The sequence below is a fragment of the Podarcis raffonei genome, chromosome 4, assembly GCF_027172205.1.
Source record: "Podarcis raffonei isolate rPodRaf1 chromosome 4, rPodRaf1.pri, whole genome shotgun sequence".
Lineage (NCBI taxonomy): Eukaryota > Metazoa > Chordata > Lepidosauria > Squamata > Lacertidae > Podarcis > Podarcis raffonei.
In genome coordinates, this window is record NC_070605.1 from 34,630,282 (window position 1) to 34,648,065 (window position 17,784).

At 42.3% G+C, this 17,784-nt stretch overlaps 1 protein-coding gene across 2 annotated transcripts in view; it reads left to right on the forward strand.

The window, feature by feature from the left end:
• NME7 (NME/NM23 family member 7) overlaps positions 1–17,784 on the forward strand; it is a 68,996-nt gene that overhangs the window by 11,881 nt on the left and 39,331 nt on the right. Inside the window, exons 1-7 of one of the 2 annotated variants that reach the window (XM_053386150.1) lie at positions 1,751–1,859; positions 3,518–3,616; positions 5,370–5,536; positions 6,830–6,940; positions 8,236–8,286; positions 10,511–10,718; positions 14,934–15,039. In XM_053386150.1, coding sequence (XP_053242125.1) covers positions 5,376–5,536; positions 6,830–6,940; positions 8,236–8,286; positions 10,511–10,718; positions 14,934–15,039 — 637 coding nt within the window. In that variant the 5' untranslated portion in view covers positions 1,751–1,859; positions 3,518–3,616; positions 5,370–5,375. Of the gene's footprint in view, positions 1–1,750; positions 1,860–3,517; positions 3,617–5,369; positions 5,537–6,829; positions 6,941–8,235; positions 8,287–10,510; positions 10,719–14,933; positions 15,040–17,784 lie in introns of those variants that run through there. The other variant, XM_053386149.1, reaches the window with a different exon arrangement.

Genomic DNA, 17,784 nt, shown 5'->3' on the forward strand with positions numbered 1-17,784 from the left:
TCACAGTAGCCAACCAAGGGTGAAGCCAACAAACAGGACATAAGCACAATAAGACTCTCCAGCAACTGGTATTCAGGGACATATATGGTAGCATATAGCTAGCCATTTATAGCCTTTTCCCTGATGAATTTATGTAATCTCTTTTTAAAGTCATCCAAGTTGTTGGACAGCATCACACCTTGTGGAAGCAAATCCCATAATTTTAATGATGCACCGCATAAAGTAGTAAGGTCAAGAATTCCTTTCTGGCAGTCTGGTGCAAAATTAGGTGTGCTTTTATCTCCATTATAGCCTGTAAGAGAGCACATCCCAGCTTCTGCCAGCCTAGCAGTTTGAAAGCATACCTGTGCAAGTAGATAAATAATACCACTGCGGTGGGAAGGTAAACAGCATTTCCGTGCGCTCTGGCACTCGTCACGGTCCTCCGTGCACCAGTAGCAGTTTAGGTGTGCTGGCCACATGACCCTGCCTGTGGGCAAACCTGCAGTGAGATGAGCACTGCATCCCATAGTTGCCTTTGCCTGGACTTAACCGTCTGGAGATCCTTTACCTTTTTACCTTTTTTATATTACAAAGTCCCCATAAGTCTCCAGGGGCCTCTCCCTCCACAGGAAACTAAACTTTGGAACTTCTTGCTGCTTGGGGAAGTGGGAAACACTTATGCCAAGTGTTCTGTTCTTAGACGCTTGAACCAGTCCCTTCCCTTGCTCCCATTCTTGTCTTCCTTTATCAGATCCATTCTTTGTTCTTTGTGTTTGCCCCATATGTTGCATGCCCTCCTGACAAACAGCCGTGTCATCATCAAGTGTACAGAACCCACCACTATTGGCTTGAGATATGTGTTTAAACAATGACAATAATTCTCATTTGACTGCAGAGGTTGGTAGTGTTTACTTTCAGGGTTTGGTCAGGGAGAGTGTATTTCATCTCAAATTCCAGAGTAGGACTTCCTGAAAAAAGTCAGTACTGTAGTGCTAAAATATAGCTGAATGTAGATATGAAATCTGCCTGGGGCATATACCCTGGATAGATTAAAAAGCATTTTGGGAAAGGGGATTGGAGGGGCTGCTATTCGCAAGAGAAATCATGATATCCATCTGCACATAAAAATCTCCCCATGTGCTTTTGCCCATTTTACCTACTGAGGCTGTCTTTTCTGCATAGTGCTATATTGTGCAGTGCAGTGTGGGCGAGGGTTGCTGCAGAGAAGTAGACGTGCCGTAATGTGACACATAATTTTCATGGCAAGCCCTGCCCATATTAAAGATCATGGCCTAGGTAGGAACTTGATGGGAAAAATTGGAAAGACTAATGCTGCTATTGTGAGGCCTCTTCCCCTGGCAGATGTCTGTGGGTGAGGTGGTGTCACCTCAGTAAGAGTCATTGGCTTATGTTTAAAATAGCTTAAGGCAGAATGTAATGGTAATAGTAGTCATACTTCGCATTTAGATAACTCTTTTCAAGTGTTCAAATTCTTTATGTACTTTTATCTCTCAGTAATCACTAGAATGGCCCTGCAAAGTCAACAGTAGTTGTAGTCTCCATATTGCAGTCTCCATCTTGTTCCTTTTGGGAAACCTCAGCGTCTGAATGATGTGTTGCTCTGGCCTAGCAATGTTGTTGCTATGTGCTGTGCCTCAGATGTATTTGCTGGTCGATCAACCTTTCATTTGGATGAAGTGCATTTTCCTGAATTGTCTTTTATGAGATTACCACTAAATTCCTACGTTCCTCTTTTCCCTTTCTTTCAGAGCCAGGATGAAAGATACGCTTTCATTGCAGAGTGGTATGATACAAATGCTTCACTTTTTCGACGCTATGAGCTTCTGTATTACCCAAAAGATGGATCAGTGGAGATGGTAAGACTTGTTGTTATTTGAATTTCTATACCACCCTATACCCGGAGGTCTCAGGGTGGTTATAAGACAACCTTGCAGATTGCATTAGTTGAGAGCAAAATAGGCTACCCTTGGCATTATAGGTTTGGTCTTATGTGAAGCCAAAAACACAAGAATTGCTATTCTCTCTTAGCCGCTAAATTGTCCTAGAAGAAAAAAAAGCTTTTTTTAGGGCCTCCTGATGATACCATAAAACATCTTGGTGGTGGTGGTGGTGGTGAAGGTTATTGTCAAACTAGGACTAATTGAACAGCCTTGCTTGAGATTCATTCATCCACTGAGTACATGGAAGACTTATTTTGAGCGCCAGCCATGGAGGTGTGAACCTATGATTCTGCTGCCTTTCCCGGGCTTCCTGTATGCATAGCTATTTACCATGGGGATGGTGAAAGCTTTGTCATGAACTGGCTCATATAAGGCAGGGTTTCTCTTAATTGAAGACACATGGCGCCACTGCCTCACTGAAGCTAAGCAGGTCAGGATCTGGTCAGTGCCTGGACAGGAGACAACCTGGGAACTACATGCATGCTGCCTTGAGTTCAGTGATGGAAAGAAGGTGATATATGAATTTAAACTATCAAGCCAATATATGGTTTCCAAGGTTTGTCTAGCTTCACCTTATTGGCCTCTGTTTTAAGAGTTGCACAGAAGACAGAGATTATGGCTGATCATGTGGAGTCCTACCCATGTGATTCAGAGAGAGGATGGAGTTACCTTTCTTTTGTGCTCTTATATTCTCTTCTGCATTCTGTTTCAGTGAAATTGCCAATTACTGCAATTGTTCCTGGTGTCAGAAGAAACAAGATATAGTGTACTAATAATAGCAGAATCTAAATCAGGGAAAGAATGGCTGCATTTTATGCCAATACAAATTATTTCTTTGGTTGGTAAGAGGGCATCTTAATTCTGGGGTATCAGAAACTCACTTTCCTCTTTGCAAACAGAAATTGGTTCAGTAATGCATCTACTTATATGGCCATCTTTCATTCCCTAATGAATGCTTATCTTTACCAAGTTGTTAAAGAAGAAAGCAAGTGATAAAGGCAACTCATTGTAAGACATACTATCAGTCAGTTTATTACCCTATGTTAACCCCCTCCCCCAAATGTCCTTCTTAGAATTCAATTTCAGATGCTTAATGATTTGTAGACCGTTAAGATCTGGGACCCATGCACATATCACACAGCTCCTGTAGACAAGCTAATGCTGAAACTCATTGAGCGTTGGGCTGCTTTGGGAGGAAGAAGTTGGGGCGGGGGGATAAAACTAATTAATATTAATAATAAATGGAAGCAGCAACCATCTGAAAAAAGGAGATGTTCCAGTGTGCCTGTAGAAACTCATTCATGTCCCTAAATGGGTTCTTCGGTTCTAAGCCAGCCTAGTTCACTTACTCGTGGTTATTAAAGAAAGCAACAGGGAGAGGAATAAATCTGCAAGCTGTATTTACCAAATCAGATGTTGATTTTGCTTTTGTTTACCCACTTTGCTCTGCACCTGCTTCTTTGTTTTAATCAGATTTATAAATAACTTAAGGTGTACAAAGCATATAAAAACCTCAGAGGAAGGGGAATTGTTTTGTTGTTTTTAATCTTCCAATTTGTCACACTTCTTGGTAGCGATTGAGAAGAAACTGGAGCATTTGCAGTAAATACCAGAAGCTCTGGCAAATATTATGGAACAGAGCCAGGAAGTAATTGGGATCCAGTATTTTGAAGGTACATTGGAGGAAACAATAACTTTATTATTTGACTACAGTAGCAAACCTACTATTGGATTTTGAATGCCAAATAAGCTAGAGTAAAAATAAGTTTTGTGTTCAGTCGTGTTCAGACATTCTGTGTTGAAGCAGTTTGGTTCCCCTTTCTCTCATTCCAAGTGCCTTCAGTTTGGGATGGTTATTGAAAGTATTTGTTTATTTGGATTTATGATCTTCAGTCAATTTGAGGAATATCCAAAAGGTTACTTTTGAAAGTGATAAATGGTAAGACAACTCAGTATATTCAGTTATTACTGTAGTACTATATGCAACTGGATCTGCTATTATGTGTTGGAGACTGATGCTTCAATCCTGTGCACACTAACCTGAATATAAGCTGTTTTGGACACAGTGGGCTTATTCACAGTGGGCTTATTCATACCTTGTGTATGATTATGAATGATGATGATAATAAATGTGTACACATAGTAAAAATGTAAAGGCATGTATACAATGTGTCTTCCTTTCTGGCTTGGAAAAAGTAACTCCATATAAAGATAATTTTGGCCATATTTGCAAGTAATCAGATTTACATTTTTAATAAATATGCTCATCAGTAGGAATTGTTTTTAGGAAAAGCTATGAACAGAATTTGTTTTGCCATTATTATTTTTTTAAAAAAGTATGGTTAAAACTGCAACCCCATATACATTTACTTGAGAGTAAGTCCCATTAAGTTAAGATTACCAGATTTTTTTTTCAGTTGAATCCAGGGACACTTTTCAACTGCCTCCTAAATAGATAGATTTTGTCAGGGGACTGATTTGTAAATTCGGGGACTGTCCCCAGGAAATGGGGACGTCTGGTAACCTTACATTAAATTCAGCCGGGCTTACTTCCAAGTACACATGTATATGACTGCACTGTGAAGCAGATCATTTAGTTCAGCTCATGATAGCTCTATTTCTTCTGTGCCTCAAACCATTTGGTATAGGTGCATTAGAAAAAGGATCTCTATAAATGCAGATTGTGAAGTATGAAGCATTGTAGAATCCAGTACTTCAGAATCTTGTTCTTTAATTATTATTTTTTATGTATCCCTCTTACTTTCCAAGGAACTCAAGGTGGCTACCAAGTCAGAATACAAAAAATAAATAAAAATTAAATCTAAAACAACTCCCAGTTTAAATCCCATAATAAAAACTAAAAACCAAGAAAGCACAGTAAGTCTAGCACAGCCAAACACCAGGACCTCCCCCTCAACCAGCCATCCCCCAACTAACTTTTTGAAGAGCTATGTCTTTTCTAGCCATGACCTTAGCCCCAGTTCCCTTCCTATTGAAAGAATATAATTTTGGGGCCTGACACATTTTGCTAGGCATTCTGCAGGATAGGTATCATCCCAGAGTACGTCCTAGCACTGGTTGCCATCAGCCTTGCCTTCTGAAGTTGAAGAATCTGCAGCAGTGCCTCAGATGAAGTTTGGAGCCTTCAGAAAGAAATGTATGGAAGGAAGTGGCTCTTAAGGTACCCAAGTCCCAGGCTGCTTAGCACTTTAAAGCCCTAACCCCAAGCAACTTGAATCGAACACAGAAGCAAACTGGTAGCTGGTGCTAGTTTTGAAAAATTGGCACGGGCACATAACAGTAGTCAAAGTAACTTTTAAAAAACAGTATCTGTTTCTCTTTGTGCATGATATTCTTCTTCTTCTTTTTAAAAGTAAAGGTATTTTAGACCTGCATGTAGATTATTCCGTCTCTTTACCTTACCAGTATGACATGAAGAACCGCTGCCGATTCCTAAATCGCATCAAATATGAAGATCTGCAGTTTAAAGATTTGTTTGTGGGCAACAAAATTACTATCTTCTCACGCCACCTCAATTTGGTTGACTATGGGGATCAATATACTTCCCGCATGTTGGGCAGTCGCAAAGAAAGGTGAGAGGATATATTCTTTGAACCTCTTATTTTCTACCTTATAAACTTGAGGCTATTGAGATGTCTGTGCTCCTTCATACTCTTGCTGGCCAGGGTGCCTCGACCAGCTGGTAGCCTCCAAGAGAGAAAGGGCAAAGAGAGAGCCTTGCTGCAGTGATTGCTTATTAGTTAGGGATGCCTCCTCATTTCCTCTCCTCTCTCTGTGCATCACAATAGCGCACAGCCCTCTAGGAGTTTATTGTCCAAATGTTACACTAGTTAAAGCACAACACCCACTCCTCAGCAAACTCTTTCTCTCGGCCCCCTAAGGAGAAAGAGAATGATGTGCACCCCTTAAATTCTGGTTATATTTCAGTTACCCTTCAATCTCTGCGGAAAGAATAAGAATCTTAAGTGCTAGCACTCAAGTGAGATAGCAAGATACTCCCTGGATGTTGATGATTAATTTGTTAATCATCTTCTATATAATCTTCTTAAGGCTATAAACAATAAAAATAATATATTACCTTAGAGGGTTGTCAAAAGCCAATATCTCCCTCAGCTAAGTGACCCTCCAGCCCACAGTGTGAGAAAGAATATTAACAATGAACGTTACTGTGATGTTGTCACAACCCAAAATATCTCTCTGCAGCCCCCTCTCTATTCAGTATGGGAATAATAGAACTGCACTACAAAAGAGCAGGAGACAGGGAGACCCTCATTTTCCTGGTGTGAGACACCATGATTACTGCCCCCCAATATTCCAATTTAACAGGCCTCCAGAGGGCAAGGCAGAAAGGGCAGCCATCACCCAAGTGCACATCCTGTTGCCACTATTCTCCCCTTCCCATCCAACTTTTTGTCATATGTGCCACTTGAGAGCCAGCGTGGTGTAGTGGTTAAGAGCGGTGGGCTCGTAATATGGTGAACCGGGTTCGCTTCCCTGCTCTTCCACATGCAGCTGCTGGGTGACCTTGGGCTAGTCACACTTCTCTGAAGTCTCTCAGCCTCACTCACCTCACAGAGTGTTTGTTGTGGGGGAGGAAGGGAAAAGGAGATTGTTAGCTGCTTTGAGTCTCCTTAGGGTAGTGATAAAGCAGGATATCAAGTCCAAACTCTTCTTCCTCTTCTTCTTCTTGTACTGGTCAGATATTTGATCCAAAACCTTCAGCTGGTTATATGAAGGATAAAAATGCATATAACAGACATAATAACATATTTTTGAAATGGTATTTGTTTAGTTGGAGATTTACTTAAGCTCATATTTTGACAACTTATTTTGACTATATTGGTTTCTTTCCCTTCCCTCTCTAGAACCTTGGCTTTATTGAAACCTGATGTAGCACTCAAACTTGGAGATGTCATTGATATGATTATTAGAGCTGGTTTTACAATAACTAAAGCCAAAATGACAAAAGTTTCAAGGTGAGGTTTTAATAATTTGAGATTTTCAAAAATTGGTTAAACTATTGTTTACCTTGAATGGGTCACTGTTGCCAACCTATATCTCCCCATATTACCTGGTCATGTTCCATTAAAGCAGATCTGTGAATCCATCATGCACAGCATTTTCGTGCTCTGTCCATCCCCTCCACAAACAGCAGCCAGTGAATCAGAGGGGAGATGGGAAAGGCTGAGCCCCATTAAGTGCTATCACCCACATGCTGAACTGAATACTAGAGGAAAATGCAGGGAGGAGATCCATGGGATGGCGGCAGCCATGTATTTAAGATACTGTATCCCTTTGGGTCCTAGCCATGATCCAAACAGATGTGGTGAAGTAGATGTGGTGCAGAGAGATGTGGTGTAGCACACTGTATGCTGCTGCATATGCATATTTTGTCATATGGGATGTGGGTGGTGCTGTGGTCTAAACCCAGTGGGCTTGCTGATCAGAAGGTCAGCAGTTCGAATCCCCGCAATGGGGTGAGCACCCATTGCTCTATCCCAACTCCTGCCAACCTAGCAGTTTGAAAGCACGCCAGTGCAAGTAGATAAATAGGTACCGCTCTAGCGGGAAGGTAAATGGCGTTTCTGTGCGCTGCTCTGGTTCACCAGAAGCGGCTTAGTCATGCTGGCCACATGACCCGGAAGCTGTATGCTGGCTCCCTCGGCCAATAAAGCGAGATGAGCTTCGAAACACCAGTCGTCCGTGACTGGACCTAATGGTCAGGGGTCCCTTTACATACATATATGTGTGTGTGTGTGTGTGTGTGTGTACGCCAGCCTGAAAGTGAGATGAGTGCCGCAACCCCATAGTTGCCTTTGACTGGACTTAACCATCCAAGGGTCCTTTAGCTATCTTGTCAGGGTTCATGCCCCAAATGACCCGGGGCATGCCTGCTCTGTTGGAAGCAGTGTAGATAGCTCCAAAACAATGCCTGCTTCCAAAAAAATCCCTCAGATTCAGTAATCTCCATTAGTAAAAGGTTTTCTAATGCAAAAATAAGCTTGGCAGTACAATTCCAGATCCCTGGTGGAGTGTGCAAAGATCCCTGAGTGAAAACCTGGACTGCTGCTCCCAGCTTGTGGAGGCAGTACTCAGCCTACTCCGTCTGACTTGGGATATGGCAGCTTCCTTTGATCCTGTGAGGATTCAGAGAAACCTGATGGCGCAAGCAGAACTCTGCTTGTGGTTCTGTGTGTGAAGCCATTGCTGATTAATAATTGTTTTTCACAAAAGCATTAATGATGCGTGTTTTTAAACAAATCTTTTGTAGGGCAGAAGCAATAGATTTCTACGCAGATCACCAAGCTAAGCCTTATTACAAGTAAGTTTCAATTTGCAGGGTGTTTTGACTTGTACAATGTGCCCAGTGAGATATGAACAATATGAAATTGACATTGATTTTTGCTTGATGTTTAGATTTAGATTTATACCAATAAATTGTGGATAGTATTTTTAGAGGTATATAGGACTGTGGAGGCTTGCAGGGTTGGCTTACCTCCTGGTTTCTCCCCACAATCCTGAAACTGAGCAGCAGCAGCAGCTGCCATATACTGAGTCATGGTCAATGACAGCAATTACAACACCTTACCTTGCTTATTTAACTTGCAAAGCCTTAAATAGTTTGGAATCAGGTTATTTGAAGGATACCATAAGAATTTAGTTTCAAATGGCTTGCAGGTATGCTGCCAAGACCTATCAGACTGGTAAATACCAGAGACCGGACCTTATTTAGTAGTGGCCCCTCATCTATGGAAGTCTCTCTCAAAAGAGGGACCTATAGCCCCATTCATTTAAAAAATGCACATTTTTTTTAAAAAAAGATGTGTTTCATTCTGCATTTTATTGAGGTGTTGGCTGCTGTTTTTCAAATTGTTACTGTTTTTAGTTTGGAATGGCATGGGTTTGTTTGTGTATTAACATTTTCCTTGTGTTGTAAAATAATTTCATAAACCTCCTTAGGAAGGCTTTGCCCTGAAATGCCTCATGTATATTTCTGAAATATAAAGAAATTATTCGGCAGTTGATGCTTTTTCCTCATTACTAGGCAAATGAGAAGGGCTAGTAGCTCAGTGATAGAGTGAATGCTTTTGCAATGCTGTGCAGCATATGTTCATGTGTGTGTTTGTGTGTGTGTTGGGTTAACAGGAGCCACTTTTTATTTTTAATATTTATATTTTATTAAGGTGATTTCAGTTAAAAGAAATAAAGTGATACAGAAAAAGAAGAAGGAAAAGTGAGAGGGAGAAAAACAACAACAAAGATACATATAAAAGCGAAAATATGAAAAAAAACAAAATACGATATTCCCATACATTCTTGTGATTGAACCCAGTTACCCATGTTTGAGCAGTAACAATGAGTGGAGATTGACAGAGGGAGAGGCTTACCATGCAGCCCAGATAGATTTGGCAAGCCTTATTTGTCCTACAGGCTGCCAGTTCATGAAGAACTAGGAGCCTGGCACTTATGCAACTACTTAATCTGAAATAAAACAATGATAGGATAAGAACTTGGGTATTTAAGGGAGTCTGCTTTCAGCTCCAGTGCAGACTCTCTTGAAATATTAGATTGAAATTATTCCAGATGTTGTTGTCTGAAGGTACTAGAACAAGCAAGCTAGACCTTTTTGGGAACTCATGTGAAATTGTGGTTTTGTTGCAGCTTTGTGTTTAGAAAATGGCTAATTATATGCTGCATTATATCCAACACTGTGCAAACAGTTCCACTCATACAATAGGACCCCTTCCATTCCTAATAATAATAATAATAATAATAATAATAATAATAATTTATTTATACCCCACACATCTGGCTGGGTTTTCCCAGCCACTCTGTGCAGCTTCCAACAAAAGTTTAAAAATACATGAAAACATCAGTCATTAAAAACTTCCCTAAACAGGGCTGCCTTCAGATGTCTTCTAAACGTCAGATAGTTGTTTATTTCTTTGACATCTGATGGGAGGGTGTTCCACAGGGCGGGTGCCACTACCGAGAAGGCCCTCTGTCTGGTTCCCTGTAACTTTGCTTCTTGCAGTGAGGGAACTGCCAGAAGGTCCTCGGCGCTGGATCTCAGTGTCCAGGCTGAGCGATGGGGGTGGAGACGCTCCTTCAGGTATACTGGACTAAGGCCGTTTAGGGTTTTAAAGGTCAGCACCAACACTTTGAATTGTGCTCGGAAACGCCTCCTACATTAAGGTTACCAGACGTCCCCCTTTCCTGGGGACAGTGCCCAGATTTACAAATCAGTACCCTGACAAAATCCATCTATTTAGTAGGAAGTTGAAAAGTGTCCCCGGATTCACTGAAAAAAATCTGGTAACCTTACCCTACATGCTCTCCCCCCCAAATCTCCTCCAGAGGGTTCCCCAGAGGGTTGAAAAGAGAAATAGGAGGAAGTTCCATTGTGCAAGGAGAGGTCTGTGAGCAGGACAACAGTGTTGCATACCACCCTTGGGGCTGTTGGTTTGCTTGCATTTAGGGCAGCTGAATCCCGTTTGAACGTCCTGTTCAATGTGAATGCTAACTGCTCTCTTTTCTGCTTGCAGTGAGCTTCTTGAATTTATGACAAGTGGCCCCGTTGTTGCCATGGAGATCTTGGGAGATGATGCTATAAGCCAATGGAAGAATTTACTAGGACCTGCAAATTCTTCTGTGGCCCGTACAGATGCCCCAAATAGTGTTAGGGCATGTTTTGGAACTGATGGCATAAGAAATGTGGCTCATGGTCCAGATTCTTTTGCTTCTGCTGCTAGAGTAAGTCCCCCCCTCCCAAAAAAAAATATATTTGATAAGGTGAATCTTTCTGCATCTGTATGACTGGGCTTTTACTGGCATATATATTACACAAAAATGAGCTTGGCTACTTCCAATGTTTGTGGTCTGAACTAGGTTTAGCTACATGGCATATAGTAGCTATATGGCTTAGCTCATCAGAAAGAAAGAAATACCCCTGCTTTTCTCCCCTTACAATGCAGAGGGAAAGGAAACCCTTTCTCAAAACTCTTCTAGAGAACCTGTGCTTGACAATCTCTACAGAAAATTTTAAAGAAATGTTAGGAAAGGGAAAGGCTTCCTTCCCCACTGCCTGCCTTTATGCTGGAAAGAGGCAGGGGTGGACTTTGGTAATATGGCGCCTTGAGCAAGGACGTACCCCCCTTGCTTATTTTCATGCCCCCATCCCTCTTGCCTTCTGTTCTGCGCATGCTCTCAAATGCGCTATGTCATAGTTGCGGCATATTTTGTGCCCCTCGGCTTGGTACCCTGTGTGGAAGAGCCACCCACCCCACCCTAAATCCAGCATTGATGGGCTGGCTGCCATGTACCTTAAATGTATGAGGTGACCGGGGCTTTTTTGTTGTTGTTTAAAAGGAGGAGACTGTGGTGCTTTGCACCTGTTCCCTTGGCTTCCCAGAAGAGCTACAGCAAGGAAATGCAGTACGATACTGTATTGCTCTGAGATTCCTCTAAGAAGTGTGGCAGGCAACTGCGTGATGTTTTGCATCACTGAATCTTTGCTAGGGAGTGGCCATAGAGGAAGTTGTGTTGTGAGCGGTGAAATCACCTTCTTTTAAAGTAAATCAGAACAACCACCAGTCAACTCATAAAGCTGAGCTGAGTGGCAGCCCCTCTTTCCTCCCCTCTCCAAACCCCAGGCTATTTGGGAGCTTCCTCATTGGTGCAGCATCCCAGACCAGCATCCCTTGTCTGACCCTGACACCGCTTAAATTAAACATGTGGTAATATTGGAGCTTGGTCCCCCCCCCCCCCATCTTGTGAGAGTCAAAGCTGCATGTCCATAAGCAAATACACTAAGGAACAGCTCAGAGTTTTAATGACCTTTTGTTGCGGTGGATTACGAAGCCCATCTGAAAGTTCTCTGCTGGAACTGCAGCTTGACTAAAGGCCAGGCTTCTATATATATCTTTACAAGCCATAAGAAAACAGACTGGACAAAAGAGCACTTTTGAGCTTTGCTCTTCAATACCTGTTTTGCTTTCCATGGAAACACGTTTCTTACGCCTGTCAGGAGTAGCTAAGAATAGTGTTGCGCACAGCGCCTTAATTACTCACTTATTTGTTCTCTGTGGAATAGCAATTGCTTGGGAACTCTGATATTTTTCTGCCTCCCTTTATTTTTTCGTTAAAATTAGTTATTTTAATGTAGAATGCTAGACAAATAGAAGAATCAACATTTTTATTTGTTGTATTACATACATATTCATAGCACTATAAAATTCATGTAACTAAGGAACTACAAAGTGTGAAGGCTTGGCCCTTGGATGTATCCCCACCCCCCAGCCCAGCAACTGTTCAATAAGAAACTTCTTTCCCTGGTTTCCAGTCTTTACTTCTCATTTTTGTTACCTTCTTCCCTCCACTAATTTCTCCTTATTTTGTTGGGCTCAGCAGAGAGAGGGAAGTGACTATAGGTTCAGGTTCCTTAGTAACCCAGGCCCACAGCCCTAGAGATGACTGCACTGCTAGGCAACTGGCATTGTTTGTGCTCTTGCTGGTGTAGCAAAACATCTGGCAGTCACACATCTGGTCTATGTAAGCCTGATGCTGTGGAACTCGTAGCTGTCCAATGGACAGGCCAGTTGTGGCAGAAAAGTGAGGCCTCTGGAGCTGGAGTAGCATATATAGACTCTGGAAAGTACATCAGTACGTTCCTTTGGGTTATTTAGAGGAGACATGAACGCTAAAACAAAAATATATAGGCCTGAAAGAGAAGGCAAACTTTGAGAGGAAGAAAGAAAGTTTAATATCTTGGACCATGCATTTAAAATGTAAGTGTGTGCTCTCAAACCCATCACAGCACCTTGTAACACCTGATTCTCATACCAAGATCTCCACACGTACTATTATTGCACTTAGTTTAAGTCTCTGATCCACCTCATGTGTGCCTTATTAAGCTACCCTGAAGTCGACTGTCTTTTGCTGATTTAAGCACCTACAATTTGTTAGCAACTGTGCAAAACAAACCTCCATAGCTTATGAAATTGGTAAGCTGTGAACTACAGTACATTGCAGCTCTCTGCTCATGTGTGTGGGCTTAACACTGCATGTGCTCTGGAGGAAGAGAAGATGCTTCCAGCGCCACCCCACTCAGATGTTGAACTGGAGGGAGACTTGAACCCTAAAGAACAACAGTGCTAGCAATTCACATTAACAACATTTTAACAGGCATTTCCCAAAAAGTAAAAAAATAGGGACAGTTTAGATCAGAGAATAGGGACCGTCAGTAGCCAATGGGGTATTGAGGAGCATACTGGGAAGCCAGGTAGCTCAGTTGGTTAGCTGGTGCTGGTAACGCCAGGATTGCAGGTTTGATCCCTATATGGGTCACCTGCATTGCAGAGGGTTGGACTAGATGACCCTTGGGTACCTTCCAACTCTACAGTTGTATGATTTATTGCTGTGTTGATGTTTCTTTGCCCTGAAATGCTGCAGGGATCATTTAATATAGGCAGAGAAAGAACAAAATGGTGGTAAATTGAGTTATTTTAAAATGCTTTTGCCTTGGAGGGATTACAGCTGTGCTTTTAAAAATATAGTTCATTTTTCGCTTTTAAACTAAGTATTTAGTTGCACAGTTCTCTTAGACGTGACTACAAATTCTAATACCCTAGTGTTTTTGTTTTACTTCATAATTATTGGAGTGGTACACAGTGGTTCGGATTGTGTATTGAATGAGCAGGTAGCACAAACTGTTATGTAGCCTTGTACCAGTTACCAAGGAAACCTGTAGGATGCAGCATCTGTAAATTGTTCTGCGAAGAAAGAAATAGCTATTAAAGTCAACCTGGACTAAATCGTTTGCCCTGCATACAAATGAAGGGACCACCTGTCAGAATTTGTTATAGTTAAAGGTTGCTTTGTTCCTTCCCAACCAATAGTAGGTTGCATTTACAGTTTGTCACCCACTGAGTTTTCTAGGGCAGTATCTCTATCGGCATGTGAGACATACCACTTCTAGGATTTGCTTCTGCTTTTTGTGAGTTTTGTAACCATGGGTGTGAGGTTTTCCATTCCCGGGGATAGAGAGACTCCAACACTCAACCATGCAAGATGGCCAGAAACATCTCACCATGGGTTGGTCTCTGTGCTGTTGACGTTTTCTTCCTCCCTTCAAGCCTTGTTTCTCCCCACTTGCAGAGATGGGGATATAGTTGTCCTTTCTCTTCTCTCGGTTGGCTGTGCCTGGCCTTTTTTCTACCTGTGAATCTTCCACTCCTATCCTCTCTGTTCTCCTCTCACTCTTCCAGTGCATTGCTTTGTACCTCTTCTCCCAAGGGAGGGGAAGAAACAAGAAAGCCAAAGGGCACCCGCCATTCTGATGCTTGTTAGGCATTCCTTAAGCATGCAAGATGGTCTGAAAGATGTCATTGGGGGAAAGTGGCTTACAAATATGATTATAGAGCCGCTCTACAGTTAAGGCAAGATTTTTTTTTCAACATTTTGTCATTACAAAGTCTGAAAATTATGTTAATCATGAAATCCAGATAATTTGTCTTATTGGTACAAAACCTAGCAAGGTGAGTTCACCTTGTAAAGGATGCTTGCCAGGAAGAATGGAGTTAGTCTTTTAAAAATGTTGTATTGAAGGGCAGATGCCCTATGTTTGTGCTCACTCAGAACATATCTTAAATTATGGAAGGTGAGTAGTTCCCTTTGCATAGGTAGCAGCATGAGCAAATTTGAACGTGAAGCTTAATGGAATACCATATGTGTATGGGGTTTAATGGAGTGTAAGTGTAAATATGTTCAAAACCATGCTTCTGGAGGAAAGCGTCACAGAGTACTTTGAAATACAGCCAACGGCTAGATAATAATAAATGGGGGAGGACGTAGGATTTCAATATTGCTTTGGGAATATGACTCTGACCCTCATAAACATAACTGGTGTCCTATGACTATGAATCATGCAGTTGTGCACAATTAAATGTATTTAATTCCAATTATTTTCAGGAGCTGGAGTTGTTCTTTCCCTCCAGTGGAGGCCGTGGACCTGCAAACACTGCAAAATACACACACTGTACTTGTTGTGTTATTAAGCCTCACGCAGTTAAAGAAGGTAGGTGACACTGAGTGCCCTTCAGCACTCTCTTCTTAGCTGAATAGCTGCCTAGATTTAGACTTGCACTATTGCTACCATATGTGTTTTATGCATGGCTGGAGGTAAGAAAGTTATGTTTTTATTTTATTTTAGCTCCCAGCTTGTTGAAATTTAACACAGACCCAATTGCATAAATACTTGCGTTTGAGAAATTATGTTCAACAGCGGTTGATGTTCTCTGTACTGCTACAAGGCTGCATGCTTTAGATATTTGAAGATACAGTGGTACCTCAGGTTAAGAACTTAATTTGTTCTGGAGGTCTGTTCTTAACCTGAAACTGTTCTTAACCTGAAGCACCACTTTAGCTAATGGGGCCTCCTGTTGCTGCCGCGCCGCCAGAGCACAATTTCTGTTCTCATCCTGAAGCAAAGTTCTTAACCTGAAGCACTATTTCTGGTTTAGCGGAGTCTGTAACCTGAAGCGTATGTAACCTGAAGTGTATGTAACCTGAGGTACCACTGTACTTGTCCATAGAAGGCCCATGTGTGTGTAAGTAGCAAAATACCACAAAACCTGTAATGTCTGACCTCCTAACCAGAGGCAAATGAAGAAGAAGCTGAGTGGGTGGTGGTGACCAGATGCTGAGCATCTGTGATGTCCTTGCCACACTTCCATCTTGGTAACTTTGTTCCCTTTGTCTGGAAGAGAAGAAGCATTCTGTGACAGACAAGCTAACAAAGCATTCTGCGACAGAGTAACCCAACTCCTAAAGGGCTGCAAGATGGCCTCAATGTACACCATTGTTATACACACACACACCCGGCATCACCTTTCTTGGAAATACGTTCAAACAGATGATATTCCCTTTTCCGCCAAATAAAGCAATCAGGGCAAGGGGAGACTTTGAATTGGAGGACATAGGTGCACTTCCTTTTCAGGTCACTTGGGTACCTGGAAACATGCCCAACAGAATTTTAGCCTTCCTTTAAACCAGTTATAATCTGGCAACATCTGGAGAGCCACTAACTCCCCATGCCTGCCTTAGACTAATTTACACATGCAGTACTAAAATACAGAGTTAGCACTTAAAAATCCTTGTGATTTATTGAAAACATATTTGTCAGCGCTGCCCAAGGTCCCAGCTCACACAAGACCAACGCTGCTTCTTGCTCAAGTTTAAAAGTCTTTATTGAAGTTCAGTCTCATTTCCAGACGCGCAGCGCGCAACGCTACATCTATCCATCAGACCGTAGAAGTCCCATCTGAATCTCCTCCCCCCTGACACCAGCTTAAGATTCTAGCCTTACTCCACCTCTTCCTCTGTTCCTTCTTTCTCTGGGTCCTTCTGCTAGTCGGAGTCTCAGCCCTCCGAGATTCTTCTGACGCTGATTCTCCCGACTCCTCCCCCCCCTCTTTCGGGCTTTAGGACCTGGCTCCCAATCCGGGTTTTCTGCTGTCCCGCGCTCCTCCACATTTGAACTTGGCGCGCGCGCGCAGCCTCCCACTTTCCTTCTGACCGTTACACTTGTGTCACTGCTCCCCCTTCCGGGGAGGCTAGCTGGACCTGGCCTTCCCTCCGTCTCCCCACTCCCCGATGGAGGAGAAGCTGGTCCTGACTCACGTGACTCTTCCCCCCCACTGTGCTCTGGTGGGGGAACTGGCCCTACTCCTCCGCTACTCCTTTGGGACTCCCCTCTGGTTCCTTGTTTACGGATCGTCCCCTCTGGGATTCGCCTCGCCCTTACCATAGGCGCCCCCTCCTGGGAATCTTCTGATTCGCTGGAGAAGCTCATGGAATCTCTCGGTCCACTGTCATATTCCCCTACGCTCCCCTCTGATTCCTCTCCTCCGCTCTCTATTTGCTCTCTCCCCTGCTCTTCTGCTCCTGAGCCTCTGACAATATTAATTTTTGTTTCTTCATCAGATCAGCTGAAATGGTTGATGTCTAAACATAACCTTATATAGAAAACTGCTTCCTTTCCCTACCATCAAACATTGGGAAATGATTAAGACTGTTTACAGTATGATTATATGCTTTGGTTCAGCTGCTGATAATTTCTAAAACAAATTTGTATAAGAAGTAAATGCTAATCAGAACCTTATTGTGATCTATGCAGCCTTTGGGGCATTGTAGTTTTTAGACCCCTCTTCCTAAAAGTTGATATGGAAGATTCGACATCAAGTTACCAGGCATTTGGGGGGGCAGCTGGAGCATATTTAAACTTCTTACAAGTGAAGATTCTGTGGCTTTTCCACCACTAGGCAACTGTCATAAATCATTATATGGTGGGATAAGGCGCATGTGAATCAGTATGCGTCAGCTGTATTCAAGTTATCCAAAGCCAGCATTCACTACTTTTCTAAATGATGCCTAGAGGAAGGCATGTTAGTCTGTTGCAGAAAATATTACAATTCCTTGTGGCAAAATGATTTGCATGCTATCTTATCAATCCAAAATGCTGGTGCCTATTATATGACTTATGGGTACTTGGGAAAAGATCTGCATATTTCTTAGTAACAACCCTTCTACTTGCCTTACTTTAAAAAACTAAGGCTGCATTCTATATCCAGTTACCTTGGAGTAACTAGCTAATCTCACTGGGACTTAATTCTACATAGAAATGTATAGGATTGTGCTGTCAAAACAGCCAGCGCCCATCCTATTTCTGCTGGAACTAATCTGACAATTGCAAATAAAATCTGTCCATTGCATTATTGGAAGTTGCTCCCAGATGCTTAAATACATCACTCCTCTCAGCTAT